The sequence below is a fragment of the Centruroides vittatus genome, unplaced genomic scaffold (assembly GCF_030686945.1).
Source record: "Centruroides vittatus isolate TY-2023 unplaced genomic scaffold, ASM3068694v2 contig_1057, whole genome shotgun sequence".
Taxonomy (NCBI): Eukaryota; Metazoa; Arthropoda; class Arachnida; order Scorpiones; family Buthidae; genus Centruroides; species Centruroides vittatus.
In genome coordinates, this window is record NW_027120684.1 from 865,001 (window position 1) to 883,363 (window position 18,363).

General features: G+C 34.0%; 1 protein-coding gene and 1 long non-coding RNA gene across 2 annotated transcripts; both read right to left on the reverse strand.

Annotated features, from left to right (window-relative positions):
- Positions 1-9,306: 9,306 nt before the first annotated feature.
- LOC136971940 (zinc finger MYM-type protein 1-like) lies at positions 9,307-11,301 on the reverse strand. The gene has a single exon (XM_067266463.1). It carries the CDS (start codon positions 11,299-11,301, stop codon positions 9,307-9,309), a length of 1,995 nt encoding a protein of 664 aa, XP_067122564.1.
- A 320-nt stretch (positions 11,302-11,621) lies between these two features.
- LOC136972558 (uncharacterized) lies at positions 11,622-12,963 on the reverse strand. Its single transcript, XR_010880354.1, has 2 exons — positions 12,021-12,963; positions 11,622-11,944 (listed from the first exon to the last, which is right to left on the reverse strand). It is a non-coding gene; the product is annotated as an uncharacterized lncRNA (long non-coding RNA).
- Between the last annotated feature and the right edge of the window lie 5,400 nt (positions 12,964-18,363).

Consider the following 18,363-nt stretch of genomic DNA (forward strand, 5'->3'; position numbering starts at 1 on the left):
GACAACATTAGAACCTTCAAGTGGAAGAACGATCTCTAAAGTTCATAGAACAACGACAGTAGCCAAGGTGACAACGAAACATTTTTTTTTCTTTGTGGTTTTAGGCCCTTTACCGCTCAGAGAGCACAAAAAGGCCAAGATCTGGTATGTGTTTAAGAGTGTTTGCTTTTGTTAGTAAAGTTGTCCCAGAGAGGGCTCATATTGTCCCATGGAGGGCTCATAGAAAAACTAGTCCCTTGTGAGGGCTCATAAGTTTACGTGTTTTGTGTTGTGTTTCAATATTTTATTCTGAGTGTCGTGTTTAGTGTTCTGCTATTTACTTACCATTTTCGTTTATTTAAAGAAGAAGAAAGATAGATGGATAGAAAAGTTGCAGTTTGCGTGTTATATTTAACCAGACCTAACCTTAATTTCTGAGTTACTCAGAGTTGCCGAGGAAAAGAAGGCAGCAGTGAGCAATTCAATGATAGTCATTTCCAGCAAAAGGGGGATAGCTATTTAGAATTAAGAATTTAGAAAAGGAGAAAAATACCACACCCTATGAGGGTACTTTTTGTAGCCTTCCGGGAGGACTTTAGGGTACTGGCCCCCATTTGGGACAGAGAGTGGAGGAAACCCGGAAAAACTCCACTCGGCCAGCAAAAATGGAAAAGCCAACAATGTAGAAATTTTATCTAGCAAGGGGGAAAAAAAACAGAAAATGCTGGAAACAACTTCCACAAGGAAGAGGAAGAGAAGTGAATGAAGCTTCAAGATTAGTTCCCACACAACACAGTCTCCAGCAGGTGTGTAGTCCTGTGCAGTGGGTGATGAGCTCTACCTGTAAGGATAATTTTTATATATTATCACCTAGCAGTGGGCTAGAAGAGAAGCCCACAGTGCTGGGTTAAAGGAAGAAATGAACGTAAGGTTAGGAGTTTAGCAACTGAGTATAGGTACTGTGGCTTACTAATGCCACGATACTGGGTATTTTGAAAAGAAGAAGGCTATAGAAAACATGTAAGAACGGATTATGTTGACAACAGAAGGCTACCTCATAGCATAATTAATTCTGTTGATCAACTGAGAAAAACTCATATTGGGTTCGAAGTTACTAGCCAAAAAGGCCAACGCGATAGACAAGAAGGTCCACCTTCGAAAAATAAGAAGAGTGGGTTTTGAACGAGAACCACAAACCCCAATGCTCATTCAAATGAAAGAGAAGATTCAGTGTTTTTCTTGCCTAAGTAAAATGGGCGGAATGCGACAGATAGGCAATACAGCAATTGTGAGGTTGAGGAGACAAGAAAAGTAAGGATAGTATGATTAGGAACAATAGTGTCAAAAGAACACCTTTGTTAAAGTCGATTAATAAAAATATACTATTTATAATGAGAATTTACAATGATTTGAGTATATACAATTTTTTTTTTTTTTTTACCCACCAAGAAGACCTATGAAACCAGGGTCAACCTAGCGGTTTTTATATTTTGAGTACTGATGATGAAAATATACAATGAAGGTGATAGAAGAATGACAATCAAATTAAAAGAACAAAAACAAAATAATATACATAAGCAAAATATTCGTGATGAAACTATATGCAATAATACCGCAACTCGTGATTAACCGTTGAAAATTTAGACATTTATCAGTCCAGTGCACAGGGGAAGCCCCAGGAGAGGCTCCCCGGCGGTGAGTCCCACCCCAGTGATGATACCGCAGACCAGGTGCAGTATGGCGGCACCGACGGTATCGGGGGCTTAAAACTCCACAAGGGAGAAGGAATCGAACATGGGACTCTGCAGGGGAGCAAGAATCACAGAAACTAAGTGTGTGAGTAATGTGTTTTAATGTATTGTTGACTAATAAAGTTAATTAAACGGTCCTACAAAGAAGTGGTTTGATTTGAAGGGCCCAAAACACATAGCAGAGAGTTGGGCTGTAAGGGAATTTCTAATAACTTATTAAATCGTATTTAATACCATAGAGTTTATGTAATGTGTATTAATGCATTTTTTTGGTTAATAAAGATAAAAGAAATGTCCCCCAAATATGGTACCCAAATTACTAAAATTACTAGAATTTATATACGATTTAGATCTAATTATTCACAACGCTGGAGACACTCCAACATTTAGTGCCCACCAGGGTCAAAGCATTATCGATCTCACCCTAAGTAAAGGAAGCATCGGAAACTCGATTCAAAATTGGCAAGTAATACTAGAGGAATCGCTTTCGGGACATCGTTACGTAACTTTCGACATTCTAATTGACCCACTTTCTGCCCTCCCAGACCAAAATGTACAGAGATACAACATTAAAAAAGCAAATTGGGAAATTTTTGGCAAAAATCTCGCTGAAAGAACTGTCGCGCTTGACTATCTATTAGATCAAAACGCCCCCCTCGACGAAATAGTGCAAAAATATACGAATGCAATCCAAAATTCCGCGGAAAACTCGATACCCAAAAAGAAACAATATAAACGTAGAGTACCCTGGTGGTCTGGTGCTTTGACTGTCTCCAGACGTAACGTTAACCGATTAAGACGTAAATTTCAGCGATGCAATGGTCCAGATCGTACGGATTCTCGCGAGAAATATTTAGCAGCGAGAAGGGGGTATCAAAAATTAATAAGAGACTCTAAAACCGAATCGTGGAAGAATTTCTGTACAATCGAAGGTAATTCCGCTCCCTGGAATCGTGTTTACAAACTAATGAGAAAAGACTTTTCGACCCACCAAACAAAATTATCAATTAAAAATTTCGCAGGTGAAACTCTATACGATGATAGAGAAATAGCCACCTTGTTTATAAACACTTTCTTTCTTTCCGACGATCGCTCTTGCGACTCCAATTACTACCGGCAGCTTAGAGAAAGCATTAATGCTCTATATTCCAGGGAAAACGATTTGCCTTTTAGCATTTCGGAAATTAGACAAGCTGTTTCGGCCCAGCAAAACAAAAAATCCCCCGGGCATGACGGGTTAAATGCAGAAATAGTAAAACAAGCTTTTAACGCAGATCCGAGTATTTTCTCTCGAATCTATAACTCTTGCTTGTCTTCCGGTTTCTTTCCGACGGCGTGGAAACATGCAATCGTTAAGATAATCCCGAAGCCAGGTAAGCAACTAGATTCTCCGAAATCGTTTCGCCCGATAAGTTTATTACCCGTTCTAGGCAAAATCTTGGAAAAATTACTAATTAACAGAATAACGTATCATCTGTCAAAAAAGAAATACCTTAGTAGTAAGCAGTTCGGCTTTACCGCGCAAAAAAGTACTACGGAACCCTTAATAATAGTTAGAGATCGCATGCAGGAAGCATTAAATAATAAAAAAATATGCATAGTAATATCATTGGATATAAAAGCTGCATTTGACTCGGCATGGCCCATCTTAATTTTAAATGAACTTCGAAATGCAGAAGTCCCAAAGAATCTTTACGATCTTTTAGTCAGCTATTTCCGGGGAAGGAAAGCCCAGCTTACCCACAACGCAGTAACGGTGACGAAATCCATCGATCTCGGTGTGCCCCAAGGTAACGCAGCCGCCCCCATCTCTGGAATGTTCTTTTAAACACGGTTTTTCGGATCGTTCTCCCCGCTGAGAGCGAGCTCGTGGCTTTTGCGGATGATCTCTTGCTGACGGTAACAGATAAAAAAGAATACCATCTCAAAAAGAAAGCACAAAGCATTCTGACAAACCTGGAGACTTGGGCAAAAAATTGTAAATTGCAGTTTAACGCGGATAAATCGAAATTACTTTTCGTAACGAGAAAACTAAAGTTTAAAAAACCGACCCTAATGCTAAACGGGAAAAAATTAGAATATGTAAAGTCGTTTAAATATTTGGGAGTAGAATTGCATAAAAAAACTAAACTGGTGCCCTCACGTGAGAGATCAGCTTGGGAAAGCCGAAAGGCTCCTCCTCTCCCTTAGTAAAATTGCAACCCTCAAATGGGGTTTAAACTCAAAATCTATCGATATCATCTACGAGGCAGTCGTTCTTCCGGTCTTGAGCTATGCAATAGCCGTTTGGCGGGGCTCTCTAGCACATCAAAAAATCAAGGAAATGCTGTTAAAATTCCAAAGACGAATATGCATTAAATTAATCAAGGGATACAGAACAATCTCGCGAGAGTCGGCGCTTGTTATCGCCAACAAGACTCCTTTGGACCTCGTGCTGAGAGAGCGATTTGATTATTATCGCATCAAAATTTCGGGTACTTCTCCGCCAGGAGAAGAACCCATGCTCTTCGCAACTCAGGCGCCCGCGAAACGACTTCCTCATCCGGCATACAGCCACGATCATGCCATCGTCGCATACGACGCGTTACGCGATCTTCGTATCTATACTGATGGCTCTAAATCCCCCCGCGGCTGTGGGGCGGCTTTTGCGTTTCTATCGGGCAAGAATGTGGTCTACAAAATGAATTACAAACTACATTTAAACTGCAACATAGTTCAGGCAGAAGTTCTGGCCATTCGAAACGCTCTAAAATATATAATAGAAAATAAATTACATAATGTATTGCTATGTTCGGACTCGAAAGCAGCTGTTGCTTTTCTAACAAAACCAAAAATATCGACTGTTCTAAATTACGAAATTTACGATCTATTTAAAACGTGTGTCGCTTCGTTCGACACGTCCGCCTGCTGGGTAAAAGCGCACAATTAGTAGCTATATGTTCATTTTTTATTATTATTGATTTTATTGTTTTTGTTATATATGTTCTGTGAATAATTTATGAAAATTCCTTATATATATATAAATGTTACCGGCCAAACCCGATTTCAGGCCAAACTAATTTGTCCTATGCGTGTCAGGGTCAGGTCTAAAAAATCTTTTACATAAACCAATTGTTGTTGTTGTAAACTATATGTAATTTTATGCTGATTTAATAAGAGATAGTCATCTCGTAATTTAATTTGAAATCCACGTTTTTTAAGGTCGATATAATGTGGTAAAAGCATTTTTCTTCTCAGGCGTGAATCTTTAACTAGATCCGCCACCACATTTACATATTGCCATTCTCCTAATAATTTGTTTTGTTTTAGATTATTAAAATTCATCAATATAGTATTACGTATTTGTTCTGATTTTAAAGTTATACACTTAATGTTAATTCTAGGATTAGGAATGTCATGAATAAATTTTATATCCTCTTTTCCTTATATGGCATTTTTAAGACGAATGTAATGAAGTCTAGAATTTCTTTATGGTTCTTATCTTTCATAATATTTGTAAAATCGTAAATTATTAACTTATTGTTATTAATAGAGTTAGTCATAGCATCCATTCTAAATTGCATTTGTTCATTATAAGTATGCAGTTTAGTCAAATCTAGTTCAATTTTATCATATTTTTTATTCACCAGTTGTAATTGTTTTTTTGAATTCCAATATTTCACTGTGAATATTACTAATTTCTTCTCGTATAGACGTAAATTGGTTATCAATCTTTTGGTTGCTAGCCGTAATAAGTTCGACAATCTTTAACCATAACTCTGTAGTTGAGATGTCTGAAGACTTTGGATTAGTTGTCTCGATTAAATTAGTAGATTTAGAATTCTCACCTGAAATATTTGGGGAAACTGTTCTTCTTGTTTCTGTATATTCAGTAATGAGATTTACCTCGGATCCCGATGATTTTGCACTGTTAGGTAGTAGATTTGAACGGTTAGTAGTTGGTCTTCCTCTTTTAGGAGGTGTTTTCTGCAGAGGTCCAGGATTAGGTTCGATGCCAGAAATCAACAATAGCAGCAATATTAGTTTGTAGCAAGTCATTATCATATCAAAGAAAATATTTTTTACGATATTTGTCAAAAAAGAATCTTTGGGTGAAGCAGAGTAAAAAATCACCAACAGCCTTGACGATCAGAGCGCCCCCACTAGCATAAATTATTTTCAAAGCTTCTACAAGTTTCTTTTTAATACAGCATATTATACAAACAAAATTTATAAAATAAGCTGTCATCTTTGTTTACAAAGTACTGTTCTACAATTTATCTTGGATCATGAAATCTTGGTTAAATGGTTCCAGTTAACTAGAGCTCTATTGTATATTTATACATACTATAAGAAAAAGAGACACTTCTACTAGTCATAATATTTTCCAGATATGTATTGAAATAGTTGTGAAATAATTTGTAAGGTACTAAAGTATTCTTAGCATATCAATTTCTTTGCAATAAAATTTGATAGTTTTAAATATCAATTCTAATTAATTATATTTTGATACTAATTAGGATTGATATTTAGAATATGTTCCATAATACTTTCACCATTAAAAGGAGAATACTAAATTGATTGAAACACTTAAAATACAACAGATTAACTTTTACATGTATTAAAAGCTGAAGTATAAACATTTTCAACTGTCTTAAACAATCAATCATATTCAGATTACAGTAAAAAAAAAAAATAACAATTTAAATTCCATGCATGCTTTAGAATATATGAAATTTAAAGTAAGAGATTATGTCGAAGCCTTTGTTTACTTACAAGCAAACAAAGATTTTGATGTAATTAGTCATAATCTAAATTCCCAAGAATATAATTAAATTAAAACACTTGATTTTAATTTTTAAAATTTTGTATAAAAATTTTTCCAAAGTATTTTTCATTAAATTTAACTTTTATTACAAACAGTTTTTTTTCCTAATTATCTAAAGAAATCAGAATTATGCCAAAATTTCAATTTAATTGACTATTTTAAAACATTCAAAATGTCCTTATTTAGCTCAAATTGAACTCAATTTTCAGTTTATTTTGGAAATTTATAACATTTATTAAAATATGCAAAAAGTAAATAGTTTGAAAAAAATATATATGAACAAGTAATTAAATCGGTTTTTGAATTTTCGTAGTAATTACTAGAGACAACTGTAATTTAAAATAATCAGACTCAGATTTAATTTATTATATTAAAAAGGGTAAAGAAAACTAAAGCATTCTGTACTAATTTAAATTTTTTTATTATTGTAGAAGTTTTATTTCTCAAGAACTTGATTCACAAATTTCTTAACATCATAAAAAATAATAAAAATATTTCACTTCAGGATCCTTTAAAATGTTGTACTATAGTATCAAAAAATCTCTATTCATTTATTTATAAAAATTATGCTTTACTTTTCTTTTATTTACACTAATATCATCTACAAAATACAAAATTAATTTTATATTTCATCACATAAACTAATTTATTAACAAATGTAAGAAATTCTACTTACATCTTCGAGGATTAGACCTGATCAAATTGACTGCAAGAAAAATTATTTCTATTAATGAAACTAATTTACTAACAATTTTTGAACAACATAAACTTGTCACATACATTAAAATTTTTATAACAACTTACGATTAACCAGAACCCATCAATTAAAATAATATACAGATATCCCTCATACAACACGGTACTTCTGTAACATGGCTTCACTCTAACACAGTTTGAGAATTGGAGATATCCCCAAAACAACACAACTTCTGGCTTCACAATGTATGTCTGTGTGTCTGTTTGTCCTTCATGCATTACCACACCATTTATCCGATTGCCATGAAACTTTGGGAAGTTGTTTAATACACTCCCGCAAAGGTTTTTGGCATATGTGAAGACCACCATTTCCCCCCTTTCAAAAATATATTTATATATGGATTAAGGCTTTTATGTCCAACAGATAGCGCTAACTTCCGACGACCTAAGTTTGCTTTTCTGTGAGAATGGACTAAAGCAGATCATTTTCTATCTATCTATATAAATAAAATATAACGTTCATTTGTTCCTACCAATTCCTTTGACATTCGAATGCAACAACGTTGCACTCGAATACGCACGTGTTTTCATATAATATACATGTCGAAATTTCCCCCACAGGGGGGAAGATGGACAGGATTATGGCTTACCGTGAAGAACTTGGTTTCTATTATACTATTTTACATGCAGTTTTTTGCATTTTTTAATTGCGTTTTAATAGGTTACGTCAACAGAATATACACTAAAAAGGGATTTTTCGATATCCCCAGCGGGGAGAGGGACAGGATTAAGGCTTACTGTGAAGAACTCGGCTTCTATTTATACTATTTTACATGCGGTTTTTGCGTTTTTAATTGAGTTTTAATAGGGTACGTCAACAGAATATACACCAAAAAGGGATTTTTCGATATTCCCCAGCGGAGAGAAAGACAGGATTAAGGCTTACTGTGAAGAACTCTGCTTTTATTATACTATTTTAAATGCGTTTTTGATTGTGTTTTAATAGGGTACGTCAAGAGAATGTACTGTACACTAAGAAGGGATTTTTTGAAATTCCCCCCACGGGGGAAGTATTACACATTTATAATAGATACATTTTGAGCCATAACGCGTGGCCGGGTCAGCTAGTATCAAATAAATAAAAAGGTGAGAAAAAATGCTCAATTCACGAAATCAAATTGACTTTTTATTCGGTAACATCATGGGAGAATGTAACCCCTACCAGGCACGTCTCCTTGAGTGGCAGATGAAGGGATCCCTAACGAGGTGTTCCAAATAAAGAATAAGGAGCCATGGACGAAAGAGTGTAGCAGAGGATTGGCAAACCGGCTACACTACTATGCCTCTAATCTCCATGAAAACACAATGATTGAACAAATACAATAACGCTACTGCATCCGAGGCAGGATGTGCCAAACAGAGTAACACAGGTATATGGTGTAAAGTTGGATATGCAGGGCCGGCCTTCTCGATAAAGGGGCCCGGGTGCAAGAAACTATTTGGGCCCAAATGTTTTTCTAAAATAAAAAAATTTACAAACACGAACATATATTAATGCATGTTTATTTAAAGCGTGATTTTGTTCTTGCTAATACATTAATTACTTCAGAAAAATTACAATTTTTTGCAATTTCTTTTTCGATGCTTAATATAGCAAGTGCATTTAAGCGTTCTGCACACATGCTGGATCGAAGATAATTCTTTATTAATTTTAATTTGCTGAAAGAGCGCTCAGCACTTGCTATAGTAACTGGCAACGTAAAAAAAAGTTTTAATACAGTTAATACATTTAGAAATAACTCATTATAATTATTATTTAGTATGTATTGCAATATATCTTGTGCGTTATTTACATCCCTTTCATTCAAAATCAAATCCCGTAGCAAACCAATTTCCTGGATTAGGTTTTCATCTACATCTTTGTTATAAAAATTTACAAAGTTTTTGGAACATTTTTCTAATTCATGTTTTTCTAAGGTTTTCATATCAGTGATTAATTTGAAATCAGAAATAATATTTGGTATACTTTTAAATCTATCTTCTATTTGTACAATAACCGTATCAATTAGAGTGTTAAAAAAAATAACATCTAAATTCCTCTACCGGGTTTTCTATAACTTCATCTTCTGCTATTTCGGAATATAACCTTTTTCTTTTTCGTATTCGTTTTTCAGGAAAATGTTCTGAAATATTTAAATTACGTGCTAGCACTTTTGCTTCGTCTAAAAATGTGTTAAATTTTGTTCTTAAATTTTGGATTTCAGTTTTAATTTTATTGACTAAATTAAAAGCAGACTCAAGAATAATTGTTTTTGCTTGAAATAGTATATTGATTGCGTTGATTTTAGACAACATTGCAAACCATACTACTAAACATAAAATAAATGGCATTTCTTGTATTGAATCCAATAGACTTTTAGCTTCGGATACCGCTGTATTATCGTTACTTACATAAATAAATTCTTCTAGGGCATTACAAGTTTGTTCAAACTGTGTATACACTGCTTTAACCGAATCTATTTTGGCTTCCCAACGAGTGTCACATAATGGTTTAAGAGTAATGTTTAAATGTTTTTGTAGAATTTCCCATCTCTTTGTAGATGCAGAAAATAAGCAATATAAACGTTGCAATATCCCAAAAAAATTTTTACAATATATACTGCTGGAAGCGGCATCACAAATTAATAAATTAAAAGAGTGTGATAGGCAAGGCACATATATTGCATGAGGGTTTAGAGCAATTATTCTAGATTGTACACCTTTATATTTCCCTTTCATGTTGCTACCGTTGTCGTATCCCTGCCCTCTGCAATTCATAATATCTAAATCAAGCTCACTTAATGTTTTCAATAGAGTTTTTGCTAGTCCTTCTCCAGTCACATCAGTTGCTTCAATAAACCTTATAAATGACTCATTTATAATTAATCTTTTCTCTTCAAAATTTACATACCTAATAATAACTGAAGTTTGTTCCTTATGGGAAATATCAGGAGTACAATCCATTTGGACACTATAGTATGTGGCTGCTTTTATATCGTTTTTAATTTTGTTAAGGACTTCATCTCCTAACGCAGAAATAATTTGTTCTTGTGATCTATGTGCTAAATGATGCACAATTCTATTTTTCGAATTTTTTATTCTGTTTATATGATCCATTAACACAGAGTCGTATTTACTTAAAAATTCGATTAAACTTAAAAAATTTCCATTATTAGGCGTTCCTATTATTTCATGGGTTCCTCGAAGTGGAAGATTATTACATGCTAAAAATAGAATCACATCTACAATTCTTTGAAATAGTAATTTAAGTCGTTCCGTTTCCTTATTTATATTAACTTGATTAGTTTCATCAATAGTCGAACATAAATTTAGTCGTTTTAGTAATTCTTTCCAAGCAATAAACGAATTAAAGTGACAAATAGAACGCTCATGATCTTGAATTACAGTTGACAGCTTTCTCCAGTTACTATAGCCACCTATAAACCGTGTAGATTGTTCATTTCCTCTTCTTTTAGAAAATAGTATACAACAAAAACAAAATACCGAGTCTTGCGTTTTTGAATAAATTAACCAGCTGCGAAGCTGGGTTTCACCATTTGGCATTTTTTTAAAGTAGTACGTAGTGGAAAATGACCTACCTTCATCATTCTTAGCAAAAACTCCTTTGTGTTGTACAGGTCCGGTTTTAACACAAAACATTCGAAACTTATCAGTTATAATACTTGGCCATAAATCTGGATCACTTATGTTCATTTGATCATATTCGTTATTGTCATTTTCGACGTTATTTTCTGATTCGATCATATTTGTATAAACATGCGGTTCTTCAACGAATTTCACAGTTTCAACATTTTCATTGCAAGACTGTGTAGTTTGTGCGGAACTTTCTTCTCCAGTTGAAGCTTGAACTGTAACTTCTGAAGTCGAAACAATTTCATTGCTGGAATTACTTCGTAGCCAAGAAAACAGATCTACTTGTGATTTCTTGAAATTTAGCTTTTCTACTTTTTTCTTTTCTGCTAATTTTCTTTTTTGACACCCAGAGGGATATTTCCTTGGCATGGACATGATTAGATGTAACAATAATTAAACGTTTTGTAGTATGACACGTCTTTCTTTCTCGTGCTGAACTCGAACTCTCACAACTTCTCGGAGGCTCCTTGTAAAGTATTGATCTTTTAGCAGAGTGGGAACAAAAGAAGCGCGACCTTGTCAATTGGACCCACGTGCGGTCGGGTAATACCACTTGTAAGGTCAACACCTTACAGAGGGAAAACAAAGGAAGCGCCGGCTTTGTCAATAGGACCCACCTGTAGGCTGTAGTCAGACCGAAAGTTCCAGAAATAAGACAGACAAAAAAAGATAGAAGAAATTATAAAAGAAACATTAAAACTACGATTATATACCAGGGGCGTGCCGTGACATTTGATGATAGGGAAGCTGTGTTTCTGTAAGAAGCCGACATCCAGGGGCAATCAGTCAATTGCGCGTCAGTGATGGTCTAGGCTCCATTCGTATCGTTTATTCGATAAGCCAGTAAAAACCGTAGACTTCTCTAAATGCATTTTTAATATCACGATTACATTCCGAATCGCTAGCCACGATATAAGGGCTACAATTAAAAGTAAAATAATAAAAACTTACTCGGTGAAATAAAATATGTGGTGGATGTACTGGTACATACAAAATATTCTTCAATTATATGAATATACTTTTAAAGAAAATTATAATTAAATATAGCTTTGCAAAGAAACGTACAGTACATAAAGATATAAAATATTCTTTACTTTTAAAATTTTAAAACAATGTACTTAGTCAAATAGCTCCCTACCAGTGGCTAATGGATGGAATCGAAGACGGTTGCAGAGGACTGCCAAATCCCCAGGGTGCTGATACCGGTCAATGTCAAATACCTCTTTTGTCGCATCACTAGTATATCTCAAAGGACGCGACAGGGCTGTTGTAAATTTTAAACGTTTCTCACCATAGCCGTAAAAATCTAAATATGTTAAACTTAAAAGTCATTTGTTTTCTAACTAATTCGTTTTAGGACCAGGTGTTGTCCACGGAAATTTCCAAAATTTACAACTTTTCGGTCACTCTCGTCGAATTGGAAAAATTTGTCTTTATTACATCTAATACAATATTTCGAAGAAATCAGTCCCCACTATACTCGGCTGTATATTGGTTCGGTTAAGCTTTTGTTTAAGTAATATTCCGGCTCTTTCATCGGGGTTTTGTTTATGTCCCCAATTCCCTAATCGCTTAATTATTTAACTACTTCTTAAGTAGAAATAAGTCGAAACCGGTTACTTTCTACTCGAATATTTGTAGTATCGGGAAAAAAGTGGAAAGACAAATTTTTATGACAAACGAATACATAAATCGTATAATTTTATATGGCCGACGGCCACAGTATTATTTTCATTTCTTAACGCGGGCTATATGGTTTTGAAATTTTTTTTAAAAAGTCGAATTTAGGTGGGGATCCTCGGGAGTTTCCCGAATCAAATAACAAAAACTAAACATTCGCATCATCGAGAATTAGTTTAAAGATTGTCGAAATTCAGAGATCTACAATAATAATGTTTACGATAAAATGTACTTTTCGTCATACTGATAACGATAGGAATATTGTCAAGTTTTCGTGTGCATTCTTGATAATGTTGGGGCCCCCTCAATCGCGGGGCCCCGGTGCGTAGCATCCGCCGCACCCCCCCGATGGCCGGCCCTGTGGATATGTGATCAAGCAAACAAATTTGGCATATTGTCACGATCAATATCAGATCTTTATACAAACCGGGAAAAGTGGAAGTATTGCAGAAAAATTTTAAAAAAATAAATTGGGATATTGTCAGAATAGCAGAGACCCATTGGACTGAAAAAGGTGTTATTGAACTTGGAGGGAAAACTCTACTACTCTGGTCACAGGGGTGGTTGACATAGTGAGGAAGTTGCCATTCTTGTTAAAAACACCCTGGTACATAGCATTATAGAAATCATCACAGTTTCTGCTAGAATTTTGTCAATCAGACTAAAGGCTAGAGAGAGAAATATCTACATCAAGATCATCCAAGTGTATGCTCCCAGACAACAGCCATAAAATACAGGATGTAAAATCCTTTAATAACAGCCTAACAGGAGAAATAAGGAATACAAACATAAAAAACATTATATTAGTGATCAATGATTTCAATGCCAAGATCAGGAGTTTCAGAAATCATGACACAGACGTGATGGGAAGATTTGGCATTGGGAAGGAAAAAGAGAGGATGAAGGATGCTGGATTTCTGAAAAGAGGCGCAAAGAGAAACCTCTTTGTGGCAAATGCCATGTTTTACTACAGAGAGCAGCATAAATGTACTTGGACTTCTCCAGGTGGAGTCACTCAAAACCGTATTGACTATATACTGATGAATAAAAAATGTCAGAACATTAAAGAGCCTAGATTTAGATTCTGACCATGAATACCTCACATCTTTGGTGAAAATTTTATTCAGAAAGTTTAAGAAAAAGGATCTTCAAGGGAAACTGATTTCCACTAAAATCTTTACAGAAGAGAAAAGAAACAATTTTCAAATAAAATTAAATGACCTTCAGGATTTAGCCAATTCTAAAATTAAAACTATACATACATACTGGGAAACTGGCAAGAATATCACACTAAACCATAGTGTGATAACCATAGGCCACAGCAGGCCTAAACATACCTAACATTGGATGGTTCACTCAGAAAATTATGGATAAGTGTAAGGAAAAAAGAAAATTAAAGGCTTTAATCGAATCAAGACAGTATGAAAGAAAATGAAAAATATAGGCAACTAAAAAATGAAATAACCAAGCTTTGCAAGCAAACTAAAGAGAAGTGGCTTGTGGAATTGCGAAGATCCTTGGGGTTGAAGATCGCAGGTGTGGGTGTTTGATTACCACAAAAGAATGGAGGCGAGCAAAAAAGAAAGATCACAATTAAAACTACCTTTATGTACAAAAAAATTATATACACAATCTCAATATCTACACAGAGTTGACACATCCGTAGCACGTGGCGGCTCACATAAAGACGTGTGATGAGAACACCAAGCGTTGAACAAATTCCAACAAAAAAATATATGTATTTGCTTCGTGATATTGTAAACGTTCAACTGATTCGATTATCAGAATATTATAACTTATTTCACAATTCTTCACTCAGATGGGAACGGATTCTAAAATTAGGATTTTAGAATCGCACACACAAAGACAAAGAAATGACGGTTCACTCCAATACACACAGTACTCGTGACACCTTCTTCCCTCGGACACCCGGAACCAGAATGGGACGTTCTTCTTCTTCTTTCACAGTTTCATATGGAGATAGAACGGGACGTTGCCAGCCCCTCACACTTTATATATCGTGCCCATCGCCAACATAGTGCTGCCATAACAATAACGCCCAAAAATAGCAAATATATACATACTAGCAGATAGGCCCGGCGTTGTTCGGACAAAAGTAATGATAGCGAAGATTAAGATTATTACGTTATAGTCACAGAAGAAAAAGAGTAATTTCATCAACAAACTAAATATTTTTAATAAAAGGTCGAATTTGAAAATCGAATATTGTAATATTGTTCGATTTTCACGACGTGTTCTGATTATATCGTTCGATTTTCATCGAATGTTCTAAAGAAGAAAAGTCGAGAAAAACCGAATAATTCTGTTTAAATTTGAAAATCGAATATGTTCTAACATATTACTTTTTTCCCCCCTCCAGCGCCCGTAAATCTTGCACGTCGCCTTCTCTTGTTCTCTATTGTTACTTAACACTTCTATTGATACTTAACACTTCCATTGTTGATGGAAGTGTTAAGCCTTAATCCTGTCCCTCTCCCCGTGGGGAGAAATTTCGAAAAATCCCTTTTTAGTGTGCGTTTTTGTGACGTACCGTAACTATGTACCAAATTTCAACTTTCTACTCTTAACCGTTTGGGCTCTTAACATTTCCATTGTTACGTAACACTTCCATTGTTGACACTTCCATTATTACTTCATACTTCCATTGTTGCTTCACGCTTCCATTGTTACTTAATACTTCCATTGTTGATGGAAGTGTTAAGACTTAATCCTGTCCCTCTCCCCCGTGGGGAGGAATTTCGAAAAATCCCATCTTAGTGTGCGTTTTCGTGATGTACCCTAACTGTGTACCAAATTTCAACTTTCAACTCCTAACCGTTTGGGCTCTGCGCTGATTATTATTATTATTATTATTATTATTATTATTATTATTATTATTATTATATTATTATTATCAACTCGTCTCGATTATATATATAGATATTATTATTATTTTTTTTTTTATCGTAATATTTTACAATTTTAAGTACATCGCGCGTACAGAAATAGATAAAATAAAACAAAAATGACAACAATAAGAACATAGACAAGAGAATAAACAATAAAATAAGGTAACCCGACAATATACAAGAACGACACAGGCTCAACAATAAAGCAGAACAGTGTGAAGAGCCACAGAAATACATAATGCTAAAATCTTATTTAAAACCACCAGGGAAATTACATTCGGTTTCTCTAGTGTTTCCTGTTGAAATTCCGACATTTTACTTAGAATAAATTTTAGCTTAAATGTAATTTTATATAATTGTAATACCGGACTGCAATTTTTAATCATATTTAAACTTTATTTAATTTAAAATATACTAAAATCAAGAGTATATATCTCGTCCCCTGTACATCATACTTTTCCTGTTAACAATCCAGTCATGCCGGTCGATTATCTAACTCCGTTCAGAGATAAATATTTAAATTGATATAACGTGACTTCTGGTCGAAGCTGTAAGTTTGTATACAGCTAATCGGAAATTAAGAAGTACAAATTAAATTCTGTACACTTTGTTTTAAAAGATATTTATTTCTTTTTATTATCAATTATAAATACACAAATATCTATAACAGAAATCAATTATCAGTGTGTGTTTTTTCAATTTAAGCAAATTGATTTATTTGTCTTCAGAATAAATCCAATTAAAGTTTGAAAACATCCAAAGAATGAAGAAAGAAGCTTTGTTAATTTAGTAAATAAAATTTCAGAATAATTATCTTTGATTTTCATAATTTATCATTTAAAATTTCGAGTTAATTAACTGTTCATTCATAAACTCCATAAGATTAACTGATCTTAAATATATAAATCATCAATTAAATTGGTAAAATTATGAGCACGATCACGATTGACATTTACAATCAATTTAATGTTAACGAATTGAATTAAATTAATTAATATAAGTTAATGAAAATTAATTTTTTATTTTCATTAAATAACTATTTAAACTTTGAATCTTAAAGTTTAAATTACGTAATGGAAGAATCATCGCAGAGGACTAGAGGCGAACAGCGCGTGGGCCAGTTCGATTCCAACCAAAAAAATGTGGAGTTATTTCTCTCCAATTTTCCCATCAATAACATCAGAATTTGAGTGAGGTATAGAATTTTCTTTCAGTTTCAAAATAGGTAAAAGCAGAAGGAAAACGGCTTTTAAACGACTGAAGGGAAAAAAAAAAAAAAAAGAGAAACCACAGGAGAAGGAGAAACCGAAGGAGAAATCGAAGGAGAAGGGTATGGGGTTATGGGATTATGGGATTATACCCTATAACAGTTACTGCGATCCTTTAAAGTTTGATGGGGACCGAAGTCCCCGCCAACCACCGGGGGGCAGAGCCCCCCACAAGGGGAAGATTGACCCCCCGATGGCCGCAGTTCCAAAAACATGCCGTATTGCTGCCGGCAAAGGCCCCAGCACGGACTTGATCGCAACCTTAATGGCTTCAACCAAACGGCAGTGCCGTGTTCCTAAATGCTGCCGGCAAAGGCCCCAGCGAAGGAAAAAAGGTCACAGATACTACAGAGTTTTTAAAGTTTGAAAAAATAATTGCATAACACATGGTGACAACCTACCCCTCAATAGTTGCACCATTTACAACTGTTCTTAATTTTGGGCAGAACCGGACTTACAAAGAATATTAATTACAAACAAGAACCGACAATTTGTTATTAACAGAAAAAACCCGACAATAAACAATAAATATAATGTTATTTACAGAAAACATGAAACCGACATAGGACAATTTGTTAATAACAATAAAATCAAGAAAAAATTATTCCTAGTGTAATCAACGTTACACAAGACAATTTCATCTCTGAACTACAAGCCAAAATAGATATATAACAAAAAAGGCAAGTATACATTTTTAAATTCAATTCTTACTTACTAATCATAAATTTTCTTTTGTAGGAACATCAATAATACTATAATTTTAACCAAAATCACAATATTAAACAGGTAAGTAACATAATCAATTATTAATATATATTTATACACTAATTTAATTATTAATTTAGATACAAGACAAAAGTCAATGTACCTCAACATTTCCGGTTAAAATAACCCACAATAAAAAGTAAGTATATTTTCCATTTTAAATTAAGTTTATGATTATTATAATAATATAACCTTTTTACAGGAACATCAACCATATTACTATTAACATATGGAATCAATGACCTCAACAGGTAAGTAGTATAACATTAAAATTCAATTTAAAATAAACACAAATCGAATAATTAATCATAAACATTTGCCAAAAACATAAACATCAAAAAACACAAAACGTGAAAAAACCTCACGTACATAAAATTCAAAAAGCGAATGTAAAAATATATAAATGTATAAATATATAATCAAAACATTCAAGTTAGTATAACAAACAAATAAAATTCGAATTATTTACAATTACCAATCATCACAAAAAGTAACATTTAAATCGCTAACTCGAAAGATCTGATCTGTTCCCTTATAACATTTATCAATTTCCTTTTTGCTCATATTGCATAGATCACTAAGTATTTTATAGGATGCTTCCTGTTTAATTTTAATAACCAATAGGGACGCGTTACATAGTTTTCTTTCAAAGATAAGCAGGCATCTCGCTTTCCATAATGCTCTCTTAATGAGGGCGATCATCCAATTTAAAAAATAACCGCTTTGCCCACGAACACAGTAATCAGCATGGTATTTAATATTTTGCCAGGTTAAGTGTATTTTATGAATGTTTGCTAACCACCCCCAAGCTGATT